Source organism: Hylobates moloch, unplaced genomic scaffold, assembly GCF_009828535.3.
Source record: "Hylobates moloch isolate HMO894 unplaced genomic scaffold, HMol_V3 SCAFFOLD_1, whole genome shotgun sequence".
Taxonomy (NCBI): domain Eukaryota; kingdom Metazoa; phylum Chordata; class Mammalia; order Primates; family Hylobatidae; genus Hylobates; species Hylobates moloch.
Genome location: NW_026652276.1, coordinates 8,412,912 through 8,438,822, shown reverse-complemented (window position 1 = coordinate 8,438,822; position 25,911 = coordinate 8,412,912). Strand labels below are relative to the sequence as shown.

Sequence of the window (25,911 nt, the reverse complement as noted above, 5' to 3'; positions counted from 1 at the left end):
TGGGATCATAGGCGTGAGCCACTGCACCTGGCCTGATGAGATGTTTTGAAACGTGGACTTTCCACTCATACCTATTTCCAGCACCAGGAGACAAGAATGACAGTGATAACACTGGCTTGTACCAAGCCTGGTTACTTTGATACAGAAACCACAGGCATTTTTGTTTTTATAAGATGGCTTGGGTAGTAATCAAATAAATCTGTGGCTCTCAAATTCTGTAATCTGGATTGTACCCCATTTCGCAAATGGGGAAACGTTTAACAGCTCAGCAAGCAGTTCTCCTCGTCCTAGAGTCCTGGGCCCACCTGCTTCAGCACTGCCTGCCACACCAGGCCCACAGGGGCAGGCGTGATGCTAAGGTGTGCCTTCAGAAGTGAATGGGCTGTGCTCCTCCGCATGGCCTTTCCTCTTGGGTCCTGCTTTAGTAAGTCCCGCTTATGTTAGAAATTCCTATTTTTCATCCAAAAAACTGTGGAAATCCCAGCACTTTGGGAGGCCGAGGCGGGCGGATCACAAGGTCAGGAGATTGAGACCATCCTGGCTAACATGGTGAAACCCCATCTCTACTAAAAATACAAAAAATTAGCCAGGCGTGGTAGTGCACGCCTGTTGTCCCAGCTAGTCAGGAGGTTGAGGCAGGAGAATCACTTGAACCCGGGAGGCAGAGGTTGCAGTGAGCCGAGATCGTGCCATTGCACTCCAGCCTGGGCGACAGAGCAAGACTGTCTCAAAAAAAAAAAAAAAAAACCTTTGGAAATCTTGAGTAAAATGAGGTATGCCTGTATCTGCATAGATTCTGTAAAAGTGCATGAGGTATGTGGTGCCTGCCAGTAAAAGATAGGACTAATCACAGAATGATTCTTAGCTGCCTCACTTAAGCAAAATTTGACTTCTCGGGCCTCCAGGAACGCTGGCTTTCCTAACAGGTCTCAACCCTTCCTGGCGTGTTCCAGATCCTCCCTCTCTGTGCATACTCCAACTGTTCCTGTCCTCTTAACCTTCCCCGCTCCTTAGTGAATCTTCCCCGGCACCGTGTTGCCTTCATATTCTAACCTGCAGTTGGCGAGCACAGTGAGAACATCCAAACCAGGAAAAACAGAACCCAAGGGGACAGTATTGTCTCTAATGAGTCCAGTGTACCCACCACTCAACAGCCCTGTCAGTCTCAGTCAGCCCTCTGATGCTTTCCCCCCAGGGTATTTTAACGCAAATTTCAAGCATGTCGTCTTACCCATAAATTACCATGCATCCCGGCCGGGCGTGGTGGCTCACGCCTGTAATCCCAGCACTTTGGGAGGCCGAGGCGGGCGGATCACGAGGTCAGGAGATCGAGACCATCCTGGCTAACACAGTGAAACCCCGTTTCTACTAAAAATACAAAAAATTAGCTGGGCGAGGTGGCAGGCGCCTGTAGTCCCAGCTACGCGGGAGGCTGAGGCAGGAGAATGGCGTGAACCCTGGGGGGCGGAGCCTGCAGTGAGCCGAGATAGCACCACTGCACTCCAGCCTGGGTGAAAGAGCGAGACTCCGTCTCAAAAAAAAAAAAAAAAAATTACCATGCATCCCAACCCAAATCGGCAAAGGTACCTGGCTGTGATTAACCTACTAGAATTAACAGTGACAGTATCACCCACCCTCCAGTCCAATGTTCCTAATTGTTGCAGCAGTGTTTCTTGTGATTGGTTTGAAACAAAATCCAGTTAGCTTTTGCTGCATAACACACTACCTCAAACTTCATGGCTTAAGACAATGATTATTTACTAAGATTCTGTGAGGCAGCTGGCCTGGCCTAGTGGGAATGGATGGTGGAGGTGGCTTTGTTCACACATCTGCTGGGGGTACAGCTGGCACAGCAAGCAAGCAAGCAAACATCCGTGTGTAAGCAAGCCCTTGTCACTCTGCTTGGGTCACTTTTTTTTTTTTTTTTTTTTGAGACGGAGTCTTGCTCTTTCGCCCAGGCTGGAGTGCAGTGGTGCGATCTCTGCTCACCGCAAGCTCCACCTCCCGGGTTCACGCCATTCTCCTGCCTCAGCCTCCCGAGTAGCAGGGACTACAGGCGCCCGCCACCACGCCCGGCTAATTTTTTTGTATTTTTAGTAGAGATGGGGTTTCACCGTGTTAGCCAGGATGGTCTCGATCTCCTGACCTCGTGATCCACTCGCCTCAGCCTCCCAAAGTGCTGGGGTTACAGGCGTGAGCCACTGTGCCCGGCCTTGGGTCACCTTTTTAACGTTCCATCGTCTAACGTGGATGGCACAGGCAGCCCACTGCAGTGAGAGCACAGCAAGGGGAACGGGGCGGCCATCTGGGCAGCTGGCTGCAGCAGGGTCTACATGCTGTTCCCCCATCACCTGAGTATTTATTCTAGAACAGTAATTCTTACGGAGCTTTTTTTGAATGCCCCACACTGGATGTGGCTGACTTCTCCGTAAGCATACATTTATGTCTCAAGTAGGGACATGAGTCTTGCACATGACTGTGGGCCCAGTCCCCACTGTGGATTGCTCTGACCCCAGGCACAGGAAGATGACGGCAGGCAAATTCTGGCTTTGGGCTTCATTTTTGTCAGAGAACTACAGTGAGGAGAGGATAGGTAGGCATGCTTGTGAGCCAGGCAGTAAGAGGATCAACTGTAAACAGCCTGGCTTCTAGTTAGGAAGCCGTAAGTCCTGTTGCCCCCAGGAGTACACCCGGATGGTCATGAGAGACTAAGGAGATCTCAGGGCCATCATATGCTTTACACCCGATAGAGTGCTTAGCACATGGTGGGTCTATAGTAGTAGAATTAGTGGAAAACAAACCAAAACAGCCCCAAGATTGTCCCAAAGTATAACTAGCTGAAAGGAAGAGAGAATCGTTTAAAAATGTAATAGTAGGCCAGGCGTGGTGGCTCTCGCCTGTAATCCCAACACTTCGGGAGGCTGAGGTGGGCGGATCACTTGAGGCCAGGAGTTCGAGACATGCCTGGGTAACATGATGAAACCCTGTCTCTACTAAAAATGCAAAAATTAGCCGGGTGTGGTGGCACATCCCTGTAATCCCAGCTACTCAAGAGGCTGAGGCAGGAGGATCACCTGAGCCCCAAAGGTCAAGGCTGCAGTGAGCCGTGATGGTGCCACTGCCCTCCAGCCTGGGCAACAGAGCAAGACCGTGTCTCAAAAGAAAAAAAAAAATTGAGATTCACATAACATAAACCATTTTAAAGTAAACAATTCAGCAGCATTTAATAAATTCACAGTGTTGTGCAACCACCCCTTCTAATTCCAACAAGAAAGAGGATCAGTGCTTTTCAGACTTTTTTGATCAGTAGCAGTGGATCTATCTGAAGAAAACTTGCGAGCCCTCTCCCCAGAAAAAGGCATATCTACATAATTCTGCATGCAACTTAGGTTCACAGATCCTGAAGCCCATCCAGGGATCCCAGGGTAAGCCCTCGGTTTGTGGTTGGCTCTCAACTCTTCTGTAGAAGCAACCTCATCGTCATCAGTACCCCCTTTAGTGTTGGGGCCCAGGTGGCATGACCAGAGGGTGAAGAAGCACACAAGATAGACGTCAGCCTCACTGCTGGAGAGGACAAGAGAAAATCTTGATCAGGATCCTCCTGCACAAGACTTGACCTTCTTAAGGCCATCTGCACATTCCATGAATCTTTCCACCTTGCAAGACAAGGCAGGCTGGGGGGGTCCCCTCAGACAGATGGATAAAGGAAATAGGCCAGGCTACTCCCTCAAGGTCACAATGGATTCAGCAGTAGGCCAAGAACCCAGGACTCCATCTGGGGCTGTTTGTACATCATGCTCCTATTACATGGGAACCTGCAACATTAAGTACCATTTTCAGCAGGATGCCTCCCAACAGACATTGGAAATCTGTCTAGGGGTGGGACAGGGTGGTGAGAGGGTTTCAGTGCCTACAAGGCTAATCATGGAAGGATTCACATGTGGAAGAGAGATTAACTTGGAGCAATGGAGAGAAGCAGAAGGGAAGCCAATTCCATCCTAACATAATCTTTCACTCTTTATACTAATAATTTAGTGTTGGTAAATCATAATTTACTAATTCTAATAATTAGTAAATAATACTAGTAAATAATAGTAAATACTAATAATTAGTAAATAATAGTTTTTTCACTCTTTATGCTATTTGAAAAAAAGATGGATATACAACAAAGTAGTGATTTCCCCATCCTTGGAAGCATTCAGTAACTTATTGGGGAAGTTAACAGAGGAGATCAAAGTAAGGGATGGAATGGGAACAAAGTGATTTTTTTTAAAGGTCTCTGATTACCTTGTGAACCCACAGGATTGCGTTTATGATTTCAGATATTATTAGCCAGCCCAACCCAAAACAGCCCTCTATTGTTTAAACTGATTGACTAAGTCTAGGAGATACATGTTGGAAATAAGGTGACTTTTAAAAGCTCCGATTCCCTGGCACTCTTTATAGATACCTCAAACCGCCCAGGTGTTCTCTGCTTCAGTAAAACCATGGCAATGAGGACACAAGATTTTCATTTTGTAGCTGATGTTTAGCAGAGTGTACCCATTTTCCTCGTGCATGTGCCCCAGTAAACCCTTAAGACGACAACCCCACCCCAAAGCCCATAAGCCTCTTAGCTGGATGTCTCCACCCCACCCCCACCTCCCCTGCCCGGCAAGCCGGCTGCTGTGTTTAGTGTTTGGAGATGAAACACAGGGTTCATAGTATTGTCTCACTGGAAGCCAACCCCAGAGAAACAAGCATGCTATAGCCACCGGTTCCCAGACTTTGAGAATTCATAGACCAGTAATTCTCAAAAATAAATCTAGGGGAAGATTGCCAGCTTTTAATTTTTGCCAAGTAGGGACTTTTTTCTAAACTACCATATACTCTTGATTATTATTTCACAAAAAGAAAGGACATTTTTGTCCTTATGCTTAGGAGCTGCATTTTGAAATATGGGTGAAGTGTCATGATGTCTGCATGTATGTTCAGATGGTTAAAAAGGGAAAAAACAGAGATAGACATAGAGGATTGCAGGCAGCAAAATGTTAAGTGTCAAGTCTTGAGGTTGACTGTGTGGGTGTCTATTGTATTGTTCTAACTTTTCTGTGCTTTAAAATTTCATAACAAAATTGTAGAAAATGCAGAGCTAATGACAGAAGGCAGATCTGTGATTGCCTGGGGCAGGAGGGTGGATGGAGGAGTTGAAGGAAATGGGTACAGGGAACTTTGGGGAGTGGTGGAATTGATCACAGTGATTGTTACACAATGTATATGATGACCAAAACTCATCAAGCTGTACACTCAAAATGGGTGAATTTTGTTGGTTATTAAATAGATATATTTTATCTCTCTATATGTATCTGCCTGCACTCATCTATGTCTATCTCTATTTCAAAATTCACCTGTTTCATATATATATCTCAATAAAGATAGAGGGCAAGAAGAAGAAGAATGACTTTTTTTTTTTTTTTTGAGATAGAGTATCACTCTGTCACCCAGGCTGGAATGCAGTCTTGGCTCACTGCAACCTCCACCTCCCAGGTTCAAGTGATTCTTTGCCTCAGCCTCCCAAGTAGCTGGGATTACAGGCACCTACCACCACACCCGGCTAATTTTTGTATTTTTCATAGAGAAGGGGTTTCACCATGTTGGCCAGGCTGGTCTCGAACTCCTTACCTCAAGTGATCTGCCCGCCTCAGCCTCCCAAAGTGCTGGGATTACAGGCATGAGCCACCATGCCTGGCTGAAGAAGGATATTTTAATACCAAAAAATTAAAAAGCTCATAATCTCTAAAGGACAGTCCTTTATATTGAATAAGTTTGGCTCCCAGAAAAACTCACAAGAGTGTCCTTATTTTTCTCATTTCTCCACCAAGAAGAGAAAAAATCACAGACCAAGAGTTGGGAATAACATTTCCAAAAAGAGTGATATCTGTCATCCAGTCCACCCAGATTTCCCCACCTACACGGCATTGGCAGGGCAGTGACTAAGATCTGCCGATCTGTGCCTTCCAGCAGCCGGGAACGATGAAGCAGCAGGAGAATGGGGGAATCTGGAAGCACTCACAGCTGCAAACTGGGCCTGGGTCCTGCAGCCTCAGCTCAGGGCAGCCCTCTGATGGGGACACTGAAAGGAGCACCCTAGTCATTTTTTCCCCTTTGTTTTTTTTTTTTTTTTTTGAGATGGAGTCTGGCTCTGTTGCCTAGGCTGGAGTGCAGTGGTGCGATCTTGGCTCACTTCAACCTCCATCTCCTGGGTTCAAGTGATTCTTCTGCCTCAACCTTCCAAGTAGCTGGGATTACACACATCACCATGACCAGCTTTTTTTTTTTTTTTTTTTTTTTTTTTTTTTTTTTTATTAGAGACAGGGTTTCACCATGTTGGCCTGGCCTCAAGCTCCTGACCTCAGGTGATCCGCCCACCTCGGCCTCCCAAAGTGCTGGAATTACAGGTGTGAGCCACTGTGCCTGGCCACAGCAATTTTTTTTTGAGACAGGGTCTCGTTCTGTTGCCCACACTGGAATACAGTGACATGCTCACGGTTCACTATAACCTCAACATCCCAGGCCCAAACAATCCTCTGGCATAAGCCTCCCAAGTAGCTGGGACCACAGGCACACACCACCAGACCTGGCTAATTTTGTTTACTTTTTATAGAGATAGGGTCTCACTATGTTGCCCAGGCTGTTCTCAAACTCCTGTGCTCAAGCGATCCACCTGCCTCGGCCTCTCAAAGTGCTCAGATTACAGGAGTGTGCTACTGTGCCTGGCCCTATTTATGGTTTTGTTTTGTTTTGTTTTGTTTTGTTTTGTTTTGTTTTGTTTTGTTTTTTTGAGACAAGGACTCGCTCTGTTGCCCAGGCTGGAATACAGTGGTGTGATCATGGCTCACTACAGCCTCAACCTCCCAGGCTCAAGCCATCCTCCAGCCTCGGCCTTCCAGAGTGCTGGGATTACAGGCGTGAGCCACCACACCTCACTTATAATATATAATACAGTTTTGTATTTTAACCTTTCTATTATAGGAGCAGTAAATGATCATAGGAGAAAATGTGAAAAATTACAGACAAGAAAATTGACACAAAGCCTACCATCTCCACTACACAGAGACTACCAGTGTTAGCTTAAGGTATATTCTTGCAAAGTATGCATAAGTATAGCATGCATACGAACATGCATGTATGTGTGTAAATATGCTTGTGTGTATATGCCTGTGTGTGTAAATGTACATATATGTATGTATACACAAATACATAGTCTCTGTGTGTTTTCAAAACGTGGACATGCTATGCATACCATTCCACAGTCTTGTTGATTCTGTCACAATCTCTCACCTTTCTACTTCAGGCATTTTACCATAGTCAGATTTTCCCAATGAACCCAAAATGTCCTACACATCGTTTTTGACCAGTTGTGTATTCAGTCTGGAGCTGCACATGACATCCGGGTCTCAAGTGCCTTAGCATCTTTTAATCTAGTAAACCCCATTTCTTTTCTTTTCTTTTCTTTCTTTTTTTTTTTTTTTGAGATGGAGTCTCGCTCTGTCACCTAGGCTAGAGTGCAGTGGCACGATCTTGGCTCACTGCAACCTCCCCTCCCAGGTTCAAGCAATTCTTCTGCCTCAGCCTCCTGAGTAGCTGGAACTACAGGTGCCCACCACCACACCTGGCTAATTTTTGTATTTTTAGTAGAGACGGAGTTTCACTATGTTGGCCAGGCTGGTCTCAAACTCCTACCTGGTGATCCATCCGCTTCAGCCTCCCAAAGTGCTAGGATTACAGGCGTGAGCCACTGCACCCAGCCTACCCATTTCTATGGCACTGTTTGTTGGATTTGTCTGGCAGCTCACTTGTGTCATGTAGCTCGTTCCTTGTATTTCCGATAAACTAGAAATGATGTCTGAAGGCTCCTGGATTCAAGTTAACCCAAGGGGACACATCCCATGTGGCTGACACCACCGGCAATGCTAAGATTGACCATGGCATCTGCTGTGCACCTTGGGATGACACCATGATCCATGTGGCATCGCTTTAGTCCTACAGTCATTTTCCCACCAACTCTTCGCCTAATGGTTTTAGCACCAATGAATAATCTTTGTGTTTTAAAATAGGGGGTTTGCAGTTCAGGTATGGTGAGGCCAACCATAGAGTATGCTAAGGATAGGATGACATTGAAGTAAAGACTCAAAGCAATTGAAGGAGTGAGCCATGTGGCTGGCTGTGGGAAGAGTGTTCCAGGAGAGGAAATAGCAAGTCGAAAGGCCTAGACAGAGGTTTAAAGAAAAGCAGGCCAGTGGTGGTGGCTCATGTCTGTAACCCCAACACTTTAGAAGGTTGAGGTGAGAGGATCAGTTGAGGTCGGGAGTTCGAGACCAGCCTGAGCAACATAGCAAGACCCCCATCTCTAGAAAAAAGTTAAAGAATTAGCTGGGTGCGGTGGCACGTGCCTGTAGTCCTAGCTACTCGGGAGGCTTAAGCAGGAGGAGCGCTTGAGCCCAGGAGTTCAAAGCTGTAGTGAGCTATGATGGCACTGCTGCACTCCAGCCTGGGTGACAGAGCCAGACCCTGTCTCTAAAAGAAAAGAAAACAGGCTCAGTACTCTGGAGCAAAGTGGGCAAGGGAGAGAGTGGTGAGAAATAAAGTCAGAGATAAAGGGGGGCAGAGCATGCCAGACCTGGCAAGCATTGTCCAGACTTAGATGGGAAGCCATTGGAATGTTTGGGTGGATGCTGATACCCCAATCGTCAGAACAGGCTTTCTGCATATACTTGTTTCATTCCCAAGTCAGTCCCCCATGTAAGTGTGTTAGTGGTCACAGAGTCCCCTCCATCCATTCCCTGAATGTTCTTGGGAGCAGGCATTATTCTGGGCACTGTGAAGACAAAAGTGAAGGAAATGAAATGGCCTAGGCCCTGCCCTCATGGAGCCTGGACTCCAGTGAGGGAAGAGAGACTGTAGAATAATTCCCAAGCAAGAGTGAAATGTGGCCAGGCACGGTAGCTCATGCCTATAATCCCAGCACTTCAGGAGGCCAGGAGTTCGAGACCAACCTGGCCAACATGACGAAACCCCATCTGTATTAAAAATACAAAAATTAGCTGGGCGTGCTGGTTCACAACTGTAATCCCAGCTACTCGGGAGGCTGAGACAGGAGAATCGCTTGAACCCAGGAGGCGGAGGCTGCAGTGAGCCGAGATCACACCACTGCACTCCAGCCCAGGCAACAGAGTGAGACTCTATCTCAAAAGGAAAAAAAAAAAGAGTAAAATGCAAGCGTGCCTCCAATCTGGTCCTGGAGGTTGGGGATAGCTCCCCTGAGGAAGTGACTCCTGGTCAAAAATTTGAAAGGCCAAGAAGAGTCAACAAAGTGGAGAGAGAAGAGGCTTGTTCCAGGCAGAAAGAATAGTGGGAAGGAGGAGGCGTGGCAGACGGCGTGGAAGGAAAGGCAGGTGGAGGTTCCAGAGGCTGCAAGCTTTTTGCCTGCATTCTAAGAGCAATGGGTGATTGTAAGCGAGGGGTGACAGGTCCAGGCTCGGAAGGTCTCTCTGCCTCTGTGTGGAAAAGGGCTTGGAGGGTAGAAATAAATGTAGTCGGCTGGGTGTGGTGACTCACGCCTGTAATCCCAGCACTTTGGGAGGCCGAGGCAGGTGGATCATCTGAGGTCAGGAGTTTGAGACCAGCCTGGCCAACATAGTGAAACCCTGTCTCTACTAAGAATACAAAATTAGCTGAGTGTGGTGGCAGGCACCTGTATTCCCAGCTACTCTGGAGGCTGAGGCAGGAGAATCACTTGAACCTGGGAGGCAGAAGTTTCAGTGAGCTGAGACTGTACCACTGCACTCCAGCCTGGGAGACAGAGCAAGACTCCATCTCAAAACAAAAAAACAAAACAAAACAACAAAAAGAAAAGAAATAGATGTAGTCAGACAGTGGGGAATCACTCCGGTCCTGGGAAGTAAAGGCGGTGCTGGGGATGGGAGGACGCAGACAGGTTCCAGAGACATTGAGGGGATCAACAGGACTCCTGAAGCCATCAATCAGTAGGACCGGGTGGAGGAGAGAGACAGATCCAGCTTGGCTTGCATAACGCCAGGTTCATCTTGAGGTTGACATTTCTCCTTGACCTTTTTGTTTAGTCCCCACCCCCAAGGTCGCATTAGATGCCTGCTGAGTTTAATCAAATCTCTTCCTGTCCTGGCAATGCCCGGGAATGAAGGGATAATCAGTCTATTTCCAGAATCCAAAGAGGTTTAGAAGAAAAAGTAGCTTTCATTTAGCTGTTGGCCCTCCCACCAACCTTCCCCAAGTCAGCCGGGTGACTCACACATCTGTGAAACCCTCCGTATGGAGACCGGCCCGGGGGGGTGTTGCTTAATGCTTAGAACTGCTGAAACTACCAGTTCACTGTCTCAGCACTAATCCAACTCTGCTCCTTAAGTGGGATTTGGCTTTTAGACATTGAGACCTGGATGCTGGGCATCCTCGATAGATCCCCTACAAATTCCCAACATACGTAGGCCAGGAGCCTCAGCGGTTCCTCTGCAGGCTCATCTGGTGAGACGGTACCAGCTTGCTCAGAACAGGGGCTGGCTATTCATCGTCTCAGAGCATAGAGACCCTCTCCTTGCCACCCGGCCCTTCCTACCTGGTTGGTGACAAATCACAAGGTATGTGACCACCACAGGCCAAAACCTTCTCAGAAACCTGGGGCAGGTGTGGGGAAGAGCAAGGATGGGCATTTTCATGCAGACAGTATGTCCTGCCTTCACCTTTTCTGCGTGGTTTCCATAAGACTTGGTTGCTATTTAAGGAGACTTGGAGTGAGCAGGTGCAGTGGCGCATGCCTATAGTCCCAGTGACTCAGGAGGCTGAAGCTGGAGGATCACTTGAAGCCAGGAATTTGAGACCAACTTGAGCAATACAGTCAGACCCAGTCTCTACAAAAAAAAACAAAAACAAAAATAAATTAGCTAGGCATGGTGTCACACACCTGTAGTCCTAGCTGCTCAGCAGGCTGAGGCAGGAGGATCACGAGCCCAGGAGTTCGAGGCTGTGGTGAGCTATGATTGTGGCACTGCCCTCCAGCCTGGGCAACAGAACGAGATCCTGTATCTTAAAAAAAAAAAACAAAAACCTCAGAGTATGTTTAATTCCAGACCACTAATATGGCCTCTTAATTGTAAAACAGAGTGGCTATCTCTTAGTAGGAATTGCTGAATAGAACTTTTGGGATTTTAATATATTCTTTAAAAAAAAAAAAAAAAAAAGTGATAGGATCTTGCTATGTCGCCCAGGCCAGTCTCCAACTCCTGGCTTCAAATGATCCTCTCGCTTGAGCCTCCCAAAATGTTGAGATTACAGGTGTGAGCCACAGTACCTGGCCACTAGTATCTTCTTGAAAACAGTCTTTGTGAAGTGGTTATACTGTGGTTTTCAGGAACTTTTCTGATTTATTTGCCATTAGACACAGTCACGATAGAACTTTAAATTCAACCTGGCTAAGTGTGATAACACCAGAAGGTAAAACCTCGTTGGAATCTAGCTAGACTCCCTGGTGAGGTGTACTGAGAAATGTTTGAAGCTTACCAAGAGAAATAAAATATTGAAAACACCCCAAAGCATGCCGCAGTAAAATACAAACTAAGCAAAGACTCATCGATGAAACTCGGACGTTGAAGCCGGTAGAAGGGCATGGTGAGGATGCACAGGATCTCATGAGTCGGTTTCATAACCAGGATGTTCTTGACTTGATATTTAGGATTGTCTTACCTTTCTCCAGCCCTCTAACACCTGACCAACACCCCGAGGTGGTAGAAGTTGCCAGGGACAGATAACATGGCAGCCAGCGGGAAGACCAGCAAGTCCGAACCGAACCATGTTATCTTCAAGAAGATCTCCCGGGACAAATCGGTGAGTGGTGCACAAGTGAGTGATTTGATAGAAATTATTGTTTTTAAAAAAATGGAGCTTTTTCAAGTATAGTGTAGTCATGATCAACATCAAAACTCTTTGAGGGCCAGGGCGCGGTGGCTCATGCCTGTAATCCCAGCACTTTGGGAGGCCGAGGCGGGATAACTTGAGGCCAGGAGTTCGAGACCAGCCTGGCCAACATGGCAAAACCCATCTCTACCAAAAATACAAAAATTAGCTGGGTATGGTGGCAGGCACCTGTAATCCTAGACTTGGGAGGCTGAGGTACAAGAATCACTTGAACCCAGGAGGTACAGGTTGCAGTGAGCCCAGATCGTGCCACTGCACTCTAGCCTGGGTAACAGAGGGAGATTCTGTCTCAAATAAAAAACAAACAAACCCTGTGAGGGCCAGGGAAGCTTTGTGTCTGTTTTCATCTCTGTCTAAGATGGATGATCACTGAGATATAAATGAGTGAATGAACTGCAGAAATAGAGCTTCTCTTCAATCTCATCAAGACTTTAGTCCTATGACCCTCAGTTTTCTCCCAATCCCTCAATCCCCATACTGTCACCCCCCACCTCTACTTTTCCTAGCCGGCCTTGAACCCTTGACTTACTATTTAAACACTGTTATTTAAACACTGTTTTGTCAGTACTTGTGATGCCCTTGGCCTTTTGTCTATCTATTGTGTCACCTGCCTGGGTAAAACCCAGACAATGATCAATGTGACTCCTTCTTCTCCGTGCACCTACCCCACCCGGGGGCTCTCAAGCCTCAGCTGGGCCTGCAGGGCCACTGGATAAGGGAACATGCCCCAGTCTGCCCCCTTTCCACCACTCTCCAGGGACACATTAGATGCTCCAGATGTGCCCATGAACTTCCTGGCATGGGAGAGGGTCCACTGTCCATCCTCTGTGGATAGCTCCACTCGACAGCTTCTTATGGGCCAAAAATCTAGCTCAGCACCATCCAGTGCAAGCCACATATGTAATTCTAAATTTTCTAGTAGCCACATTTAAAAAGTAAGAAGAAACAGGTGAAATTCATTTTGATGCTATATTTTATTTTAGCCCATTATATCCAAAAAACTATCAGTTCAACTCATAAATAATAATAGAAGAATTATTGAAATCTGATGTGTATTTTGTGTTTACAGAACATGTCAATTTGGAATGGCCATATTTCAGGTGTCCGGGAGCCACCTTAAGCAGTGGCTACCCTACTGGACAGGGTAGCTCGCCATCGTTCTGGCTTTTTTTTTTTTTTTCGAGACAAAGTCTCACTCTGTCACCCAGGCTGGAGTACAGTGGTGTGATCTCGGCTCACTGCAACCTCCGCCTCCCGGGTTCAAGCAATTCTGCCTCAGCCTCCCTAGTAGCTGGGACTACAGGCATGCGCCACCACGCCCAGCTAATTTTTGTATTTTTAGTAGAGACAGGGTTTCACCATGTTGGCCAGGCTGGTCTCGAACTCCTGACCTCAGGTGATCTGCCCATCTTGGCCTCCCCAAGTGCTGAGATTACAAGTGTGAGCCACCATGTCTGGCCCATTGTGGCTGACTTCTGAACCCCCGTATGGGGTCCAAAGAACCTACCCATCCTTACCGTGCCACCCAGGAGGTCCGGCTTTGCCTGTGTGCTTTCTGCCTTCTCCTCTCCTAGTTAAGGAACTCGGTCATTTTAATCAAGTACCCTGATTCTTTCGTTCTCCAAGCTCTTTCCCAGGTTGTAACTTTCCAGTTCATTTTATCTCAACTTCTGGCTGAAGAGGAAACCACTCGTGTGGGTTTCCCACGTTGTTTTCCCCTCGCTCCTAGATAGACATCCTTTCCACCAAGAAATGTAGATGGTTTTTGCAGATAAGTCCTCACAGGGGGGAAAAGAGAATTCAATTCCTGTCTCATGTATTCAGATCATTTTGCCAGCGACGTCTGTGTGGCCCCAGGCATGGTGTGCCAGTGTTCTGAGCCCATTTCTCTGTGATTCTCCCGACGCTGCCCTCTTCTTTGACCTTCATCCTCCAGCAGGTGGCTAAATGACTGCCCCCGCTCCTGGCGTCTCACCCCCACTTGACAACATCCAGAATGAAGAGGCTGTGGTTTCCTGGGGTCTCTTGTAAGCGTCAGGAAATCCTTCCCAATCCTCTTCTCTCATATCTCATTGGCCAAAACTGGGTCACATGCCCACCGTAAACCAATCCCAAGCCAGAAGAATTAGATGATCATAGTGAATCAGGCCAATCAAGAATCGTTCCCTAGGCCGGGTGCGGTGGCTCACGCTTGTAATCCCAGCACTTTGGGAGGCCGAGGCGGGCAGATCACGAGGTCAGGAGATCGAGACCACGGTGAAACCCCGTCTCTACTAGAAATACAAAAAATTAGCCGAGCGTGGTGGCGGGCGCCTGTAGTCCCAGCTACTCGGAGAGGCTGAGGCAGGAGAATGGCGTGAACCCGGGAGGCGGAGCTTGCAGTGAGCCGAGATTGCGCCACTGCACTCCAGCCTGGGTGACAGAGCGAGACTCCGTCTCAAAAAAAAAAAAAAAAAAAATCGTTCCCTGGAGCTGGCCTCCTCTGAGCACACAGCCTGGTGGAAGATGGTGGTCCCTGAACACAGTTGGCGGCTTTTATCCAGGAAGAAGTGGTGTGTGGCTGTTGGATGGGCCCCCGAAGGCTGGCTACAGTCTCACATCACCCACTTCTCTACCTGCCCCTGTCCTTCCTGTTGCAGTGGAAGGGGTAGTTTGCGCCCATCTGAGGTTCACCACCTCTTACCCTCTGGGTTTCATGGTTGGGCACCTCCTCAGGGGCCTCAGCCATTGGTCTGGCTGTGTCTGCAGCCTCTCCTCTCTGCTAGTACTTTGTCTGAGCATAAAAATAAGTACCAGCTGGGTGCGGTGGTTTATGCCTGTAATCCCAGCACTTTGGGAGGCCAAGGCAGGCGGATCACCTGAGGTCAAGAGTTCGAGACCAGCCTGGCCAACATGGAGAAACCCCATCTCTACTAAAAATACAAAAATCAGCTGGGTGTGGTGGCGCACGCCTGTCATCCCAGCTTCTCGGGGGCTGAGGCAGGAGAATCGCTTGAACCTGGGAGGCGGAGGTTGCAGTGAGCTGAGATGGCGCCATTGCACTCCAGCCTGGGCAACAAGAGCGAAACTCTGTCTCAATAAATAAATAAATAAATAAGTACTGACCTCGTGCACCTTAAGAACAACCACCAGCTACCCTCGACCCTATATCCTTTCTAGTTCTTCTTCCCTTGCAGCCAAACCTTTTGGAAGAGAAGAAATACCTACCCTCATCTCTCCCATCCACTCTGCAGTCCCCCTCATCTGCACCACGGTCAGGCTGCCTAACTGGTTCTCCCCTTGCCGATCCATTCTCCACTTTGCTGCTGGTATGAGCTAAATCTCAGTGCTCCCTTCTATAAAATGGGCTCCATTCCCATCTCATTGAGTTACTGTGAGGATTAAGTGAAACCATGTGGTCAAAGTGCTTAGCTTGGCCCCTGATACATGATAAGCACTCTAAATGCTATTTAATTCTTCCAAAAGCTATTTCTCTATTTAGCTTTTCTAAATACTGTTTAATTCAAGTCTTTCATCCTGCTTAAAACGCTTCAACGTCTTCTGAGGTTCTTTAGGGCCACGTCCTATGAGACCATTTCAGCAGCAGTAGCCTGCATCCCCATTCGGTGGCACGGTGAAGCCATTGGCAGTTCCGGAAGCGTTCTCGGGGCCCCGGGCTTTGTATACATTTTGCTCAGAGAGCATGCCCTCAACCATCCCCTGTCCCCTGGCTATGCCATTTGTCCACCAGGTAGAGTCTCCTCTGAAAGCAAGAGCCTTCCTTCTCTCCTTCCCTCCTCACTGCCCTTCCCTAGGGCTTCCTCCCCACCAGCCTTTGCCCTGGCATTTATTCCAGGGGCACAATTGCCAGTTCACTTGCTGGGCTCCCAACCAAAGAGCAGGAACCTTGGGGACCAAGGGGATGTCTTCTTCGGTTTTTATTTTCAGTAGCCAGCAGCTGCTGGGGCCTCCGTAACCATGTGTGGGATGGATGGAAGCAGTATTTGCCTAATTGACAGGCGAAGTCTAGCAAAGGATACAGGCCCCTGCAAGAGCACCCAGAACACAGTGTGCTGCACGCTAAGGTGGGGTCGCAAGCCACATGCTCCCAGGGCACCAAAAGCCAGGGTGGCTGGGCAAAGGGAGAGACGGGGACCCTGAGGTGTCCCCTGAAGCGTGGGTAGGATTGCCCCCAGGTGAAAGTGCAGCAGAAGGGCCTTCCTTACCGTGGAAACAATAGGAACAGAGGCACAAATCTGTGGTGTTTGGGGGAGCTGTGGCAGAGTCGCTGTGGCCAGAGCCCGGGGAAGAGCGGAGCTGTTAGAGAGGATGCTCTCAGGTGGCCACGCACAAGGCACTGGAGTTTATTCCACAGAGAAGGAGTGAGCAGGCGGTAGACACTGAGCAGCAGAATAGCAATGTCATAGTTACCATTCCTGCAAGGCAGCCTCCAAATTGGTTGATATGAGGAGAATTTTTTTTTTTTTTTTTGAGACAGGGTCTTACTCTGGAGACCAGTGAAGATCTCTTTGCCCCCTTTGTGGGAGAGCAGGGTTGGAGTACAACGGCACGATCATAGCTCACTGCAGCCTCAACCTCCTAGGCTCAAGTGATCCTCCTTCCTCAGCCTCCCAAGTAGTTGGGACTACAAGCAGGCACCACCTTGCCAGGCTAATCTTTTTTTTTTTTTTTGGAGAGATGGCAGGGGGTAGAGGAGGGGGTATCACTTTGTTGCCCAGGCTTGAACTCCTGACTTCAGGCGATCCTTCCCACCTTGGTCTCTCAGTGCTGGGATTACAGGCATAAGCCACTGTACCTGACCAGCGGAGAGTTTTTAAAGGGGGCTCTTTGCTAAGGTGTAGGCAGATGTGAAAGAAATCACAAGAAATAGCCAGGTACAGTGGTGGCTCATGCCTGTAATCCCAGCACTTTGGAAGGCTGAGGTGGGTGGATTGCTCGAGCCCAGGAGTTTGAGACCAGCCTGGGCAACATGGCAAGACCCTGTCTCTACAAAAAAATATAAAAAATTAGCTGGGCTTGGTGGTATGCATCTGTAGTCCCAGCTACCTGGGAGGCTGAGGTGAGAGGATCACTTGATCCTGGGAAGCAGAGGTTGCAGTGAGCTGAGATAGTGCTACTGCACTCCAGCCTGAGACGCACTGCAGGAACCAGCAGGTAGCAGTGTGTGTCCCGGTCAGCCCGCTCCTCTCAGATGCCAGGCTTCCACACCACCCAGGCTAGTGAGGCCTCCCAAACATGCTTAGTGCTCGAGTATAAGGTTTCCTACGGAATCTTCTCTGTAAACCAGGGTTCCAGTGGTATTCGCTTGAAGTCACTTCAGCATCATTTATGCGAGTAACCTAGAGGGCACAGGGCTATGCTTCAGGACATCTGATATGGGTGAAAGGGGAGCGTATAGGAGAGGACTTAATGCCAACAAAAATGATTTAGGCCATTCCTGGAATTCAAAATATTTATTCGAAGAAGGGGGCCAGCCAAGGGGGCCACGCTCAGTGAAAGAGTGTGCTCTCATTCATTGGTGCACTTGGCAAACACTGAATCCCTGTGTGTACTAGACTCTGCAGTAGATGCTTAAAGATGTGCAGAGACTCCGGGTTACTACCACCAAGGCACAGTCCTATGGGTTAAAGTGCTGAGGGCTGGGGAACCCAACCCTGCTCTCCCATAAGTGGATAGAGACCTTTGCTGCCAGGAAAGGACAGGGCCAGGGCCTGTGGGCCCAGATAGTGGCCATCCCCTCCCCACCCAGCTCCCTCAGGGCATGGCTTTAGGTCTACCTGTGCAGTAGTTCACCTGGTGGGATTTCAGGGGCTTCTCCAGAACTCCTACCTCTTTGTTCTGTCCAGAAATTCTTTTTTTTTTTTTTCGAGACAGAGTCTTGCTCTGTCACCCAGGCTGGAGTGCAGTGGCACGATTTCTGCTTACTGCAACCTCCACCTCCCAGGCTCAAGCAATTCTCCTACCTCAGTCTCTCGAGTAGCTGGGATTACAAGCATATACCATCATGCCTGGCTAATTTTTGTGTTTTTAGTAGAGACAGGGTTTCGTCATGTTGGCCAGGCTGGTCTCAAACTCCTGACCTCAGGTGATCCGCCCGCCTCAGCCTCCGAAACTGCTGGGATTACAGGGGTGAGCCACCACACCCGGCCTGTCCAGAAGTTCTTGTAACAAAGAGGGGCTACCTTTCATTCCACAGCTGAAAATAAAAGATTTAACATGCAAATGGATGGCAAGAGTCTCATTTACATAATTTTCTTTTTTTTTTTTCTTTTTTGAGATGGAGTCTCACTCTGTTGCCCAGGCTGGAGTGCAGTGGCGTGCTCTTGGCTCACTGCAACCTCCACCTCCCAGGTTTAAGTGATTCTCCTGCCTCAGCCTCCTGAGTAGCTGGGACTACAGGCATGCGCCACCATGCCCAGCTAATTTTTGTATTTTTTTTTTAATAGAGATGGGGTTTCACCATATTGGCCAGGCTCAAACCCCTGACCTCATGATCCGCCTGCCTTGGCCTCCCAAAGTGCTGAGATTACAGGCGTGAGCCACCGCGCCCGGGCTGCTGCTGGTTTTTATCATGGATGCCTTAGCTTAGCATTCTTTGGCCCTTAGACCCACACCTGTTCTTCTTGCAGGTGACCATCTACCTGGGGAAGAGAGACTACATAGACCATGTCAGCCAAGTCCAGCCTGTGGGTAAGTTGCTTGGAGAAAATTGTAATGCGGGTTTTCCTTTAAGTCGCAGATAACTGCTCACTTTGTATTTTTAAAAATTGGCCTTGCTAATAATCTAAATAAAGAAATGCAAATTAAAACATCAGTGAGGTGCCACTGGCTGATTGGAAACAATTTTATTTATTTTTATTTTTATTTTTTTGAGATGGAGTTCCGCCCTTGTTGCCCAGGCTGGAGTGCAGTGGCATAATCTCGGCTCACTGCAACCTCTGCCTCCCGGGTTCAAGTGATTCTCCTGCCTCAGCCTCCCAAGTAGCTGGGATTACAGGCATGCATCACCACACCCAGCTAATTTCGTATTTGTAGGAGAGACGGAGTTTCACCATGTTGGTCAGGCTGGTCTCAAACTCCTGACCTCAGGTGATCCACCCGCCTCGGCCTCCCAAAGTGCTGGGATTACAGGCATGAGCCACCGTGTCCAGCTGGAAAGAATTTTAAAGAGTGTGAGGAGACAAAGGACTCATGTCTGGAATGTATGAAGAACGCTCAGAACTCAGCAGTACAAAAAGCAAGATCCCATGAGAAAACGGGGGAAAGACAGGAAGAGACATTTCATCAAAGAAGATACACGAAGACAAGCAAGCACGTGAAAACATCTTTGGTATCATTAGCCACTAGGGAAATACAGATTAAAGTTGCAGTGAGAGCTTATTATACACCTACCAAAATGGCTAAAATATTTTAGGTTGGTGCAAAGGTAATTGCAGTTTTTTGCCATTACGTTCAATGTAGTGGCGAGATCTTGGCTCACTGCAACCTCCGCCTCCTGGGCTCAAGCAATCCTCCGACCTCAGCCTCCCTAGTAGCTGAGACTACAGGCATGTGCCACCACACCTGGCTAATTTTTGTATTTTTTGCAGAGATGGAGTTTTGCCATGTTACCCAGGCTGGTCTTGAACTCCTGAGCTCAAGTGATCTGCCTGCCTTACCCTCCCAAAGTGCTGAGATTACAGGCATGAGCCACTGTACCCAGCAGCAGCTTCTTAAAACATGAAACACATACTTACCATATGACCCAACAGTTGCATCCCGGGCACTTATCTCAGAGAAATGAAAACTTGTGTCCTTATAAAAACCTATACGTGATTGTTCACAGCAGCTTTATTTGTGGTAGCTCCAAACCGGAAAGAACCAAAATGTTTCTCAGAATGTCCCACGTCAGCTTCCTAGTTTTGATATTGTACTGTAATTATGGCAGATGGAACCGTTGAGAGAAACTGGATGAAGGATACTAGGGACGTCTCTGTACTATCTTTGCAACTTCCTGTGAATCTATAATCATTTCAACACAAAACGTTTTTTAAAGAGTGTAGGAAAACTGGCAGTTTCAGACACTGGATATGCAAATGTGCCTTGGCAAAACACTTTCTGGAAGGTTATTTGGCAGCATGTTATCAAAAGCCAAATCCAATTTTATAATTTATTTTTAAAAAGTCATGGAGAGATATAAAGATGTATGTATAAGGATGTTCATCACAATATTACTTACAATGGGAAAAATTGGAAACAACCTAGATGCCTTAACAATAGGAAGTGATTAAATAATTTGTGGTACATCCATTCAATGGAGTAATATGTAGCTATTAAAATGATTGGTGCATGTTTTCTCTATATGTGTGTGTGTGTGTGTGTGTATATATATATATATATATATACGTGTGTGTATAGATGTATGCCTGTGAGTATGAATAGATGTTTGCAATGTATAATTGAGTGAGGAAAGCAGTTAGCTGAATAGTATGTACAATAGGATCTTTTTTTTTACTTAGTAAAAGCATTCATATAATTAAGTTATATATGTCTGGAAAAAAATTTTTTTTGGCAGGGGTGTGGGACACTGTCTCTGTCACCCAGGCTGGAGTGCAGTGGCACAGTCACAGCTCACTGCAGCCTCAACCTCCCAGATTCAAGAAATCCCCCTACCTCAGCCTCTCACATAGCTGGGACCACAGGCGTGCACCACCACACCTGGCCCATGCCCTGCTAACTTTTTTTCTTTTTTCTTTTTTGTATGTTTTGAGAAAAGGTCTGGCTCTATTACCCAGGCTGGAGTGCAGTGGCATGATCATGGCTCACTGCAGCCTTGACTTCCCAGGCTCAAGGGATCCTCCTGCCTCAGCCTCCTGAGTAGTTGGGGCTACAGGCATGCACCACCACACCCAGCTAATTTTTTCTTGTTTTTTGTAGGGACAGGCTCTCATTTTGTTACCCAGGCTGCTGGCTAATTTTTTAAAAATCTTTTTGTAGAGACAAGGATCTCACTGTGTTGCTCAGGCTGCTCTCGAACTCCTAGACTCGAGCAGTCCTCCTGCCTTGGCCTCCCAAAGTGCTGGGATTACAGGCATGAGCCACCACACCTGGCCTGGAAAAATAAAATAAAAATCTGCACCAAGATCTTCACAATAGGTATTCTCAGGCAGTAGGAATTTGGATGACTTTTTTCCCTTTGCTTAACTTTTCTTTCTTTCTTATAATGAACATGGATTACATGTGCAATTAAAAACATACATAGTTTTTAAAGTAGGTGTCTGGTTTCTTTGATCTTCTCCACCCCCAATGCTCTCTCCCTCTTTTGCCTTAGATGGTGTCGTGTTGGTTGATCCTGATCTTGTGAAAGGAAAGAAAGGTGAGATGAAGCCCCTTGTCTCAGGCTGGTTTCTGGGCGGAGTGGACTGCTCTCTGGGCGGCTCTGGGAAGGGGCATTTACGTGGAAGGAGAGACGGGAAGGCAGAGGCAGCGCTCTTGCACGTGGAACCAGTGCCAGGCCCACTGACCCTGTACCTAATTCATGTGACATAGGTCCTGTTGACACCAGAGCTCACTCGCTCAGCACAGTCGTTGTCCAGGGTGGTAGATAAGTAGACGGTAGACGGAGCCCAGGTCTGTGGCCTCCATCCCTGTGTGCTCGCCCCTGTATCATGTACTTCTGTGCTAGGGGCAAACTCAGGAGGGTGCCTGGGGTGCCTAGGACTCAGGAGGACACCAGACCTTGAATGAATGAGGGGCGAGTGAGTGGGCAGTGTTTCTTCTGAGTCAGTGGCGAAGGGCAGTTACCGTTGGGGCTGACAGGCAAAATTCTCAACCAACACCAAAAAGGGGGAAATGATGCCTGCTGGGAGGCAGGGGGAGTAAGACCCAGAATTTACTATGGTGCTTACTTCCATGGTTCTGAACCAGTGTCACGGTGCCCTTGAAGATTTCTGGCAGTTTTGATGTGTGTGGTAAGTAATTTGTTACTAATAACAGTTGCGTAAACCAAATTAGAACAGATTCCAGCTATCCTTGTGATAATGTCACTGACTCAGTTCCATTCTAAATATGCCTTTTTGAGTGTTGCTACTGGCAACATCAAGGAATTGTTCAGAACCCTGGATGTGCCACTGGAATATGTCAGCTGTGGCGCCATCAGCATCGAGAGGGGCATGGCTGAAATGGGGCCCCAAACGGCCCCCTCTGTCCTCTCCACGTTCCTTCTGGGTGCCCTGCTCCTCTCTGGACCAGGAGACATCTGGTTTGAGCCCCAAAAGCCCATGTCCTTGACCAGAGATGGGCGCCTGTTCTCAGGGAAAGCCCCTGCACAGGACAGCTGTCAAACCACGTGGTCTCTGAGCACCTTCTTAGTCCTGACCTTGAATGAGGGGCAAGTGAGTGGCCACTGTTTCTTCTGAGTCAGCAGCAAGGGGCAGTTACCTTTGGGGCTTACAGGCAAAATTCTCAACCAACAGCTACCACGCACTTGGAGGGGCTGCCTCTGATGTGCTTTATATTTGAGAAATAGGTGCTTCGTGTCTTTTTTAGAAGGTGTAGTGAACTTCATACAATTCTTTTGGTCTACTGGACGTGCACTTTAAGTCTGTTCAACAAGTGGAATTTTCAGAAGTGGGGGTTTGGAGAATGCTCAGTATGTTTCAGAGCAGCGTGAAAAGGAGGCTGGAACTTGAGCCTTCTCAAGTTGGATTTCACCTCCCCATGTGGCCTGTGAGCCTTCCGGCTCCTCGCTCAGCCCACGATTGACCCTGGCCCACATCTGCTTTGCTGCCCAGCGCTGTTTCCCTCTGCATCTTACCTTCTTCCTTCATTCGTCCAGACATCCTGCCCTCTAGAACCTGAGCAGCCAGCACTGCCTCAAAGCCTCTGAGGCCACAGAGCTAGGGAATGAAGGGGGCGGGCAGGATGGAGGGGACTGGGTCCTCTGTCTTCAGATTCTTACCATTCTGGCAACATGATACAATTGGGAGGAAGATGCCAGGATCTCCCTTTAGAGCGGTGAACCCTCACGAAGGGGCTGATTCTCCAGAGCGGTGTAGAGTAGCTGGGTGGCAGGGTTCTCTCCCTATCCCCTCCAGATGCTAAAGGTTGAAAACCCATGTTCGCTGCCCACTCCATCAGTGGTGGTGGGCGCCAGGCCAAGGGCCAAGTCCGACCTTGCCTTCATCTCCTTTGCAGTGTATGTCACTCTGACCTGCGCCTTCCGCTATGGCCAAGAGGACATTGACGTGATTGGCTTGACCTTCCGCAGGGACCTGTACTTCTCCCGGGTCCAGGTGTATCCTCCTGTGGGGGCCGCGAGCACCCCCACAAAACTGCAAGAGAGCCTGCTCAAAAAGCTGGGGAGCAACACGTACCCCTTTCTCCTGACGGTGGGTGACTCCTCCGGCCAGCCCTGCTTCCTTCACCCGCAGCACCTTATCATGTGGATGGGGGCAAAAGAAAGGGGACAGAGGAAGAACTTCACATCTGTGGGCCTGGAAATTGCACCCTTGAAAGAAATTCTAGATTGCATGGTCTGTGATTGTCTTTTTTTAAGTCGTTGAAAATAGCCTCTTAGCCTTTGAAGACACCATTTCAACCTACCGTTTACATATTTCCCTTGACCCGACCCCCTAATTACATGAGCACGTGTTATTCCTTTGCTTGCTAAGCTCGAAAAAGAAAGCTCACAGAAGTGCCCCTTGGCCCTGGGGAGTTCTAAGCAGGAAGGGGTTCCCTACAGGACAGGAGAGCTTGGTGAAGTAAGATGTCACCTTTTCCTTGCCCACAGCTTGGGGGATCACAGGAGATATCTTCATCTCTCTGGGGGCCCGTCTGTCATCCATTGAGACCTGGCTACCAACAGTGCCAGCGTGCAAACTCTCTGAAGTCTTGGGCGTGAGCTCAATTGGGGGAAGCTACCATCTGCTTTACAAGCGTGTGTATTTGTCTTAAGAGCATATACACTTCCAAAGTTACATGGTTCAGCCTTAAAAAGGAATGAAATTCTGTTCTGTGCTACGCCATGGATGAATCCTGAATACATTATACTAAATGAAAGGACCCAGACACAAAAAGACAAATACTACATGGTTTCACTTACAGGAGATACCTGGAGTAATCAGATTCATACAGACAGAGACAGAATAGAGTTTCCCACAGGCTGGGGGGTTGGAGGATGGGGAGTGGGGGTTTAATGGGAACAGAGCTTCAGACTGGGATGATGAAGAATGTTCTGGTGATAGATAGTGGTGATGACTGCAGAATAGTGTGAATGTACTTCATGCCAATGAACCATACAGTTAAAAGAGCTTAAATGGTAAATTTGATGTTATTCTATGTTTATCACAATTGTTTTACAAAATCACGTTTACAAAAAAGTTATAAGGTCCTGGGTGCTCCCATGTACCTGTGCTGGGAGTTTGAAGTGACATAACCTTTTAGAGACAATATGTCAACATGTATTGAAAGCCTTAAAAAATGTGCTTCTCCGAGGTCAGGAGACTGAGACCATCCTGGCTAACATGGTGAAACCCTGTCTCTACTAAAAATACAAAAAAAAAGAAAAAAAAAAAGTTAGCCGGGCGTGGTGGTGGGCACCTGTAGTTCCAGCTACTCAGGAGGCTGAGGCAGGAGAATGGTGTGAACCCGGAAGGCAGAGCTTGCAGTGAGCCGAGATCGTGCCACTGCACTCCAGCCTGGGCGACAGAGCGAGACTATCTCTCCGAGAAAAAAAAAAAAAAAAAAAAGTGCTTTTTCTAGCAGTTCAGCTTATGGAATTAATTGGCTAAAACTGATTTATTACAGCATTGTTTATATTTATTACAGCATTGTTTATAAAAAAGAGTAAAGACCACTTCAGTAGCCAGCAAAGGGGACTGGCTACGTCAAATGTATATTATAGAGCCCTAAAAAGGATGATTCAGAACTGTATTTTATGATGTGGGAAAATGGTCACAATGCTTTCTGAAAAGGGCTAGAATTAATGAAGTGAGTAAACAGACTACAGAACACGATCATCACTTTGTCCCATTTCTGTAAAACGTCTTCTCACATATATATTTTTAGGCGTGGCCAGGTGCAATGGCTCACACCTATAATCCCAGCACTTTGAGAGGCCAAGGTGGGTGGATTACTTAAGATCAGGAGTTTGAGACCAGCCTGGGCAACATGGTGAAACCCCATCTCTAGCAAAAATACAAAAATTAGCTGGGTGTGCTGGTGTGTGCCTGTAATCCCAGCTACTCCACTGCACTCCAGCCTGGGCGACAGAGCAAGACTCCATCTCAAAACAAAACATACATATTTATGTGTACAGGCAGGAAATTTGGGGAAGGTTATGTTAGTAACATGTATTTGGGTGTCAGGAGTATAGGTGAATGTGTTTTTTCTTTTTTCTTGCTTATCATCTTTATTTTCTAATTTTTACATGGTTATATATTACCTATGGAACAGCCCCTTCTGAAATAAATGAATTTTTATTTGTTTCTTTCCACAGTTTCCTGACTACTTGCCCTGCTCAGTGATGTTGCAGCCAGCTCCGCAAGATTCAGGGAAGGTTAGTTCAAGAAGAAATGCCATGGTTTTATGGATTTGTTCATTCCTTCAATAGACTTTTTTCTTTTTTGAAACGGTTTTACTCTGTCGCCCATGCTGGGGTGCAGTGGCACGATCTTGGCTCACTGCAACCTCTGCTTTCTGCGCTCAAGCGATTCTCTAGCCTCAGCATCCTGAGTAGCTGGGACTACAGGTGTGTGCCACCATGCCCAGCTAATTTTTGTATTTTGTGTGGAGGCGGGGTTTCACCACGTTGTCCAGGCTGGTCTTAAACTCCTGAGCTCAAGTGATCTGCCTGCCTTGGCCTCCCAAAGTGCTGGGATTACAGGTGTGAGCCACTGCACTGGCTCCTTCAATAGACTTTTTTGTTTTGTTTTGTTTTAGATGGAG

General features: G+C 47.6%; 1 protein-coding gene across 3 annotated transcripts in view; it reads left to right on the top strand.

Annotated features, from left to right (window-relative positions):
- Positions 1-7,025: 7,025 nt before the first annotated feature.
- The window catches only part of SAG (S-antigen visual arrestin), a 43,093-nt gene continuing 24,207 nt past the window's right edge, over positions 7,026-25,911 (top strand). For all 3 annotated transcript variants that reach the window (XM_058437094.1, XM_058437099.1, XM_058437097.1), the window contains exons 1-6: positions 7,026-7,115; positions 11,765-11,895; positions 18,615-18,675; positions 21,296-21,340; positions 23,161-23,354; positions 25,463-25,522. In XM_058437094.1, the coding sequence (XP_058293077.1) occupies positions 11,821-11,895; positions 18,615-18,675; positions 21,296-21,340; positions 23,161-23,354; positions 25,463-25,522 (435 nt within the window). In that variant the 5' untranslated portion in view covers positions 7,026-7,115; positions 11,765-11,820. The remainder of the gene's footprint in view (positions 7,116-11,764; positions 11,896-18,614; positions 18,676-21,295; positions 21,341-23,160; positions 23,355-25,462; positions 25,523-25,911) is intronic.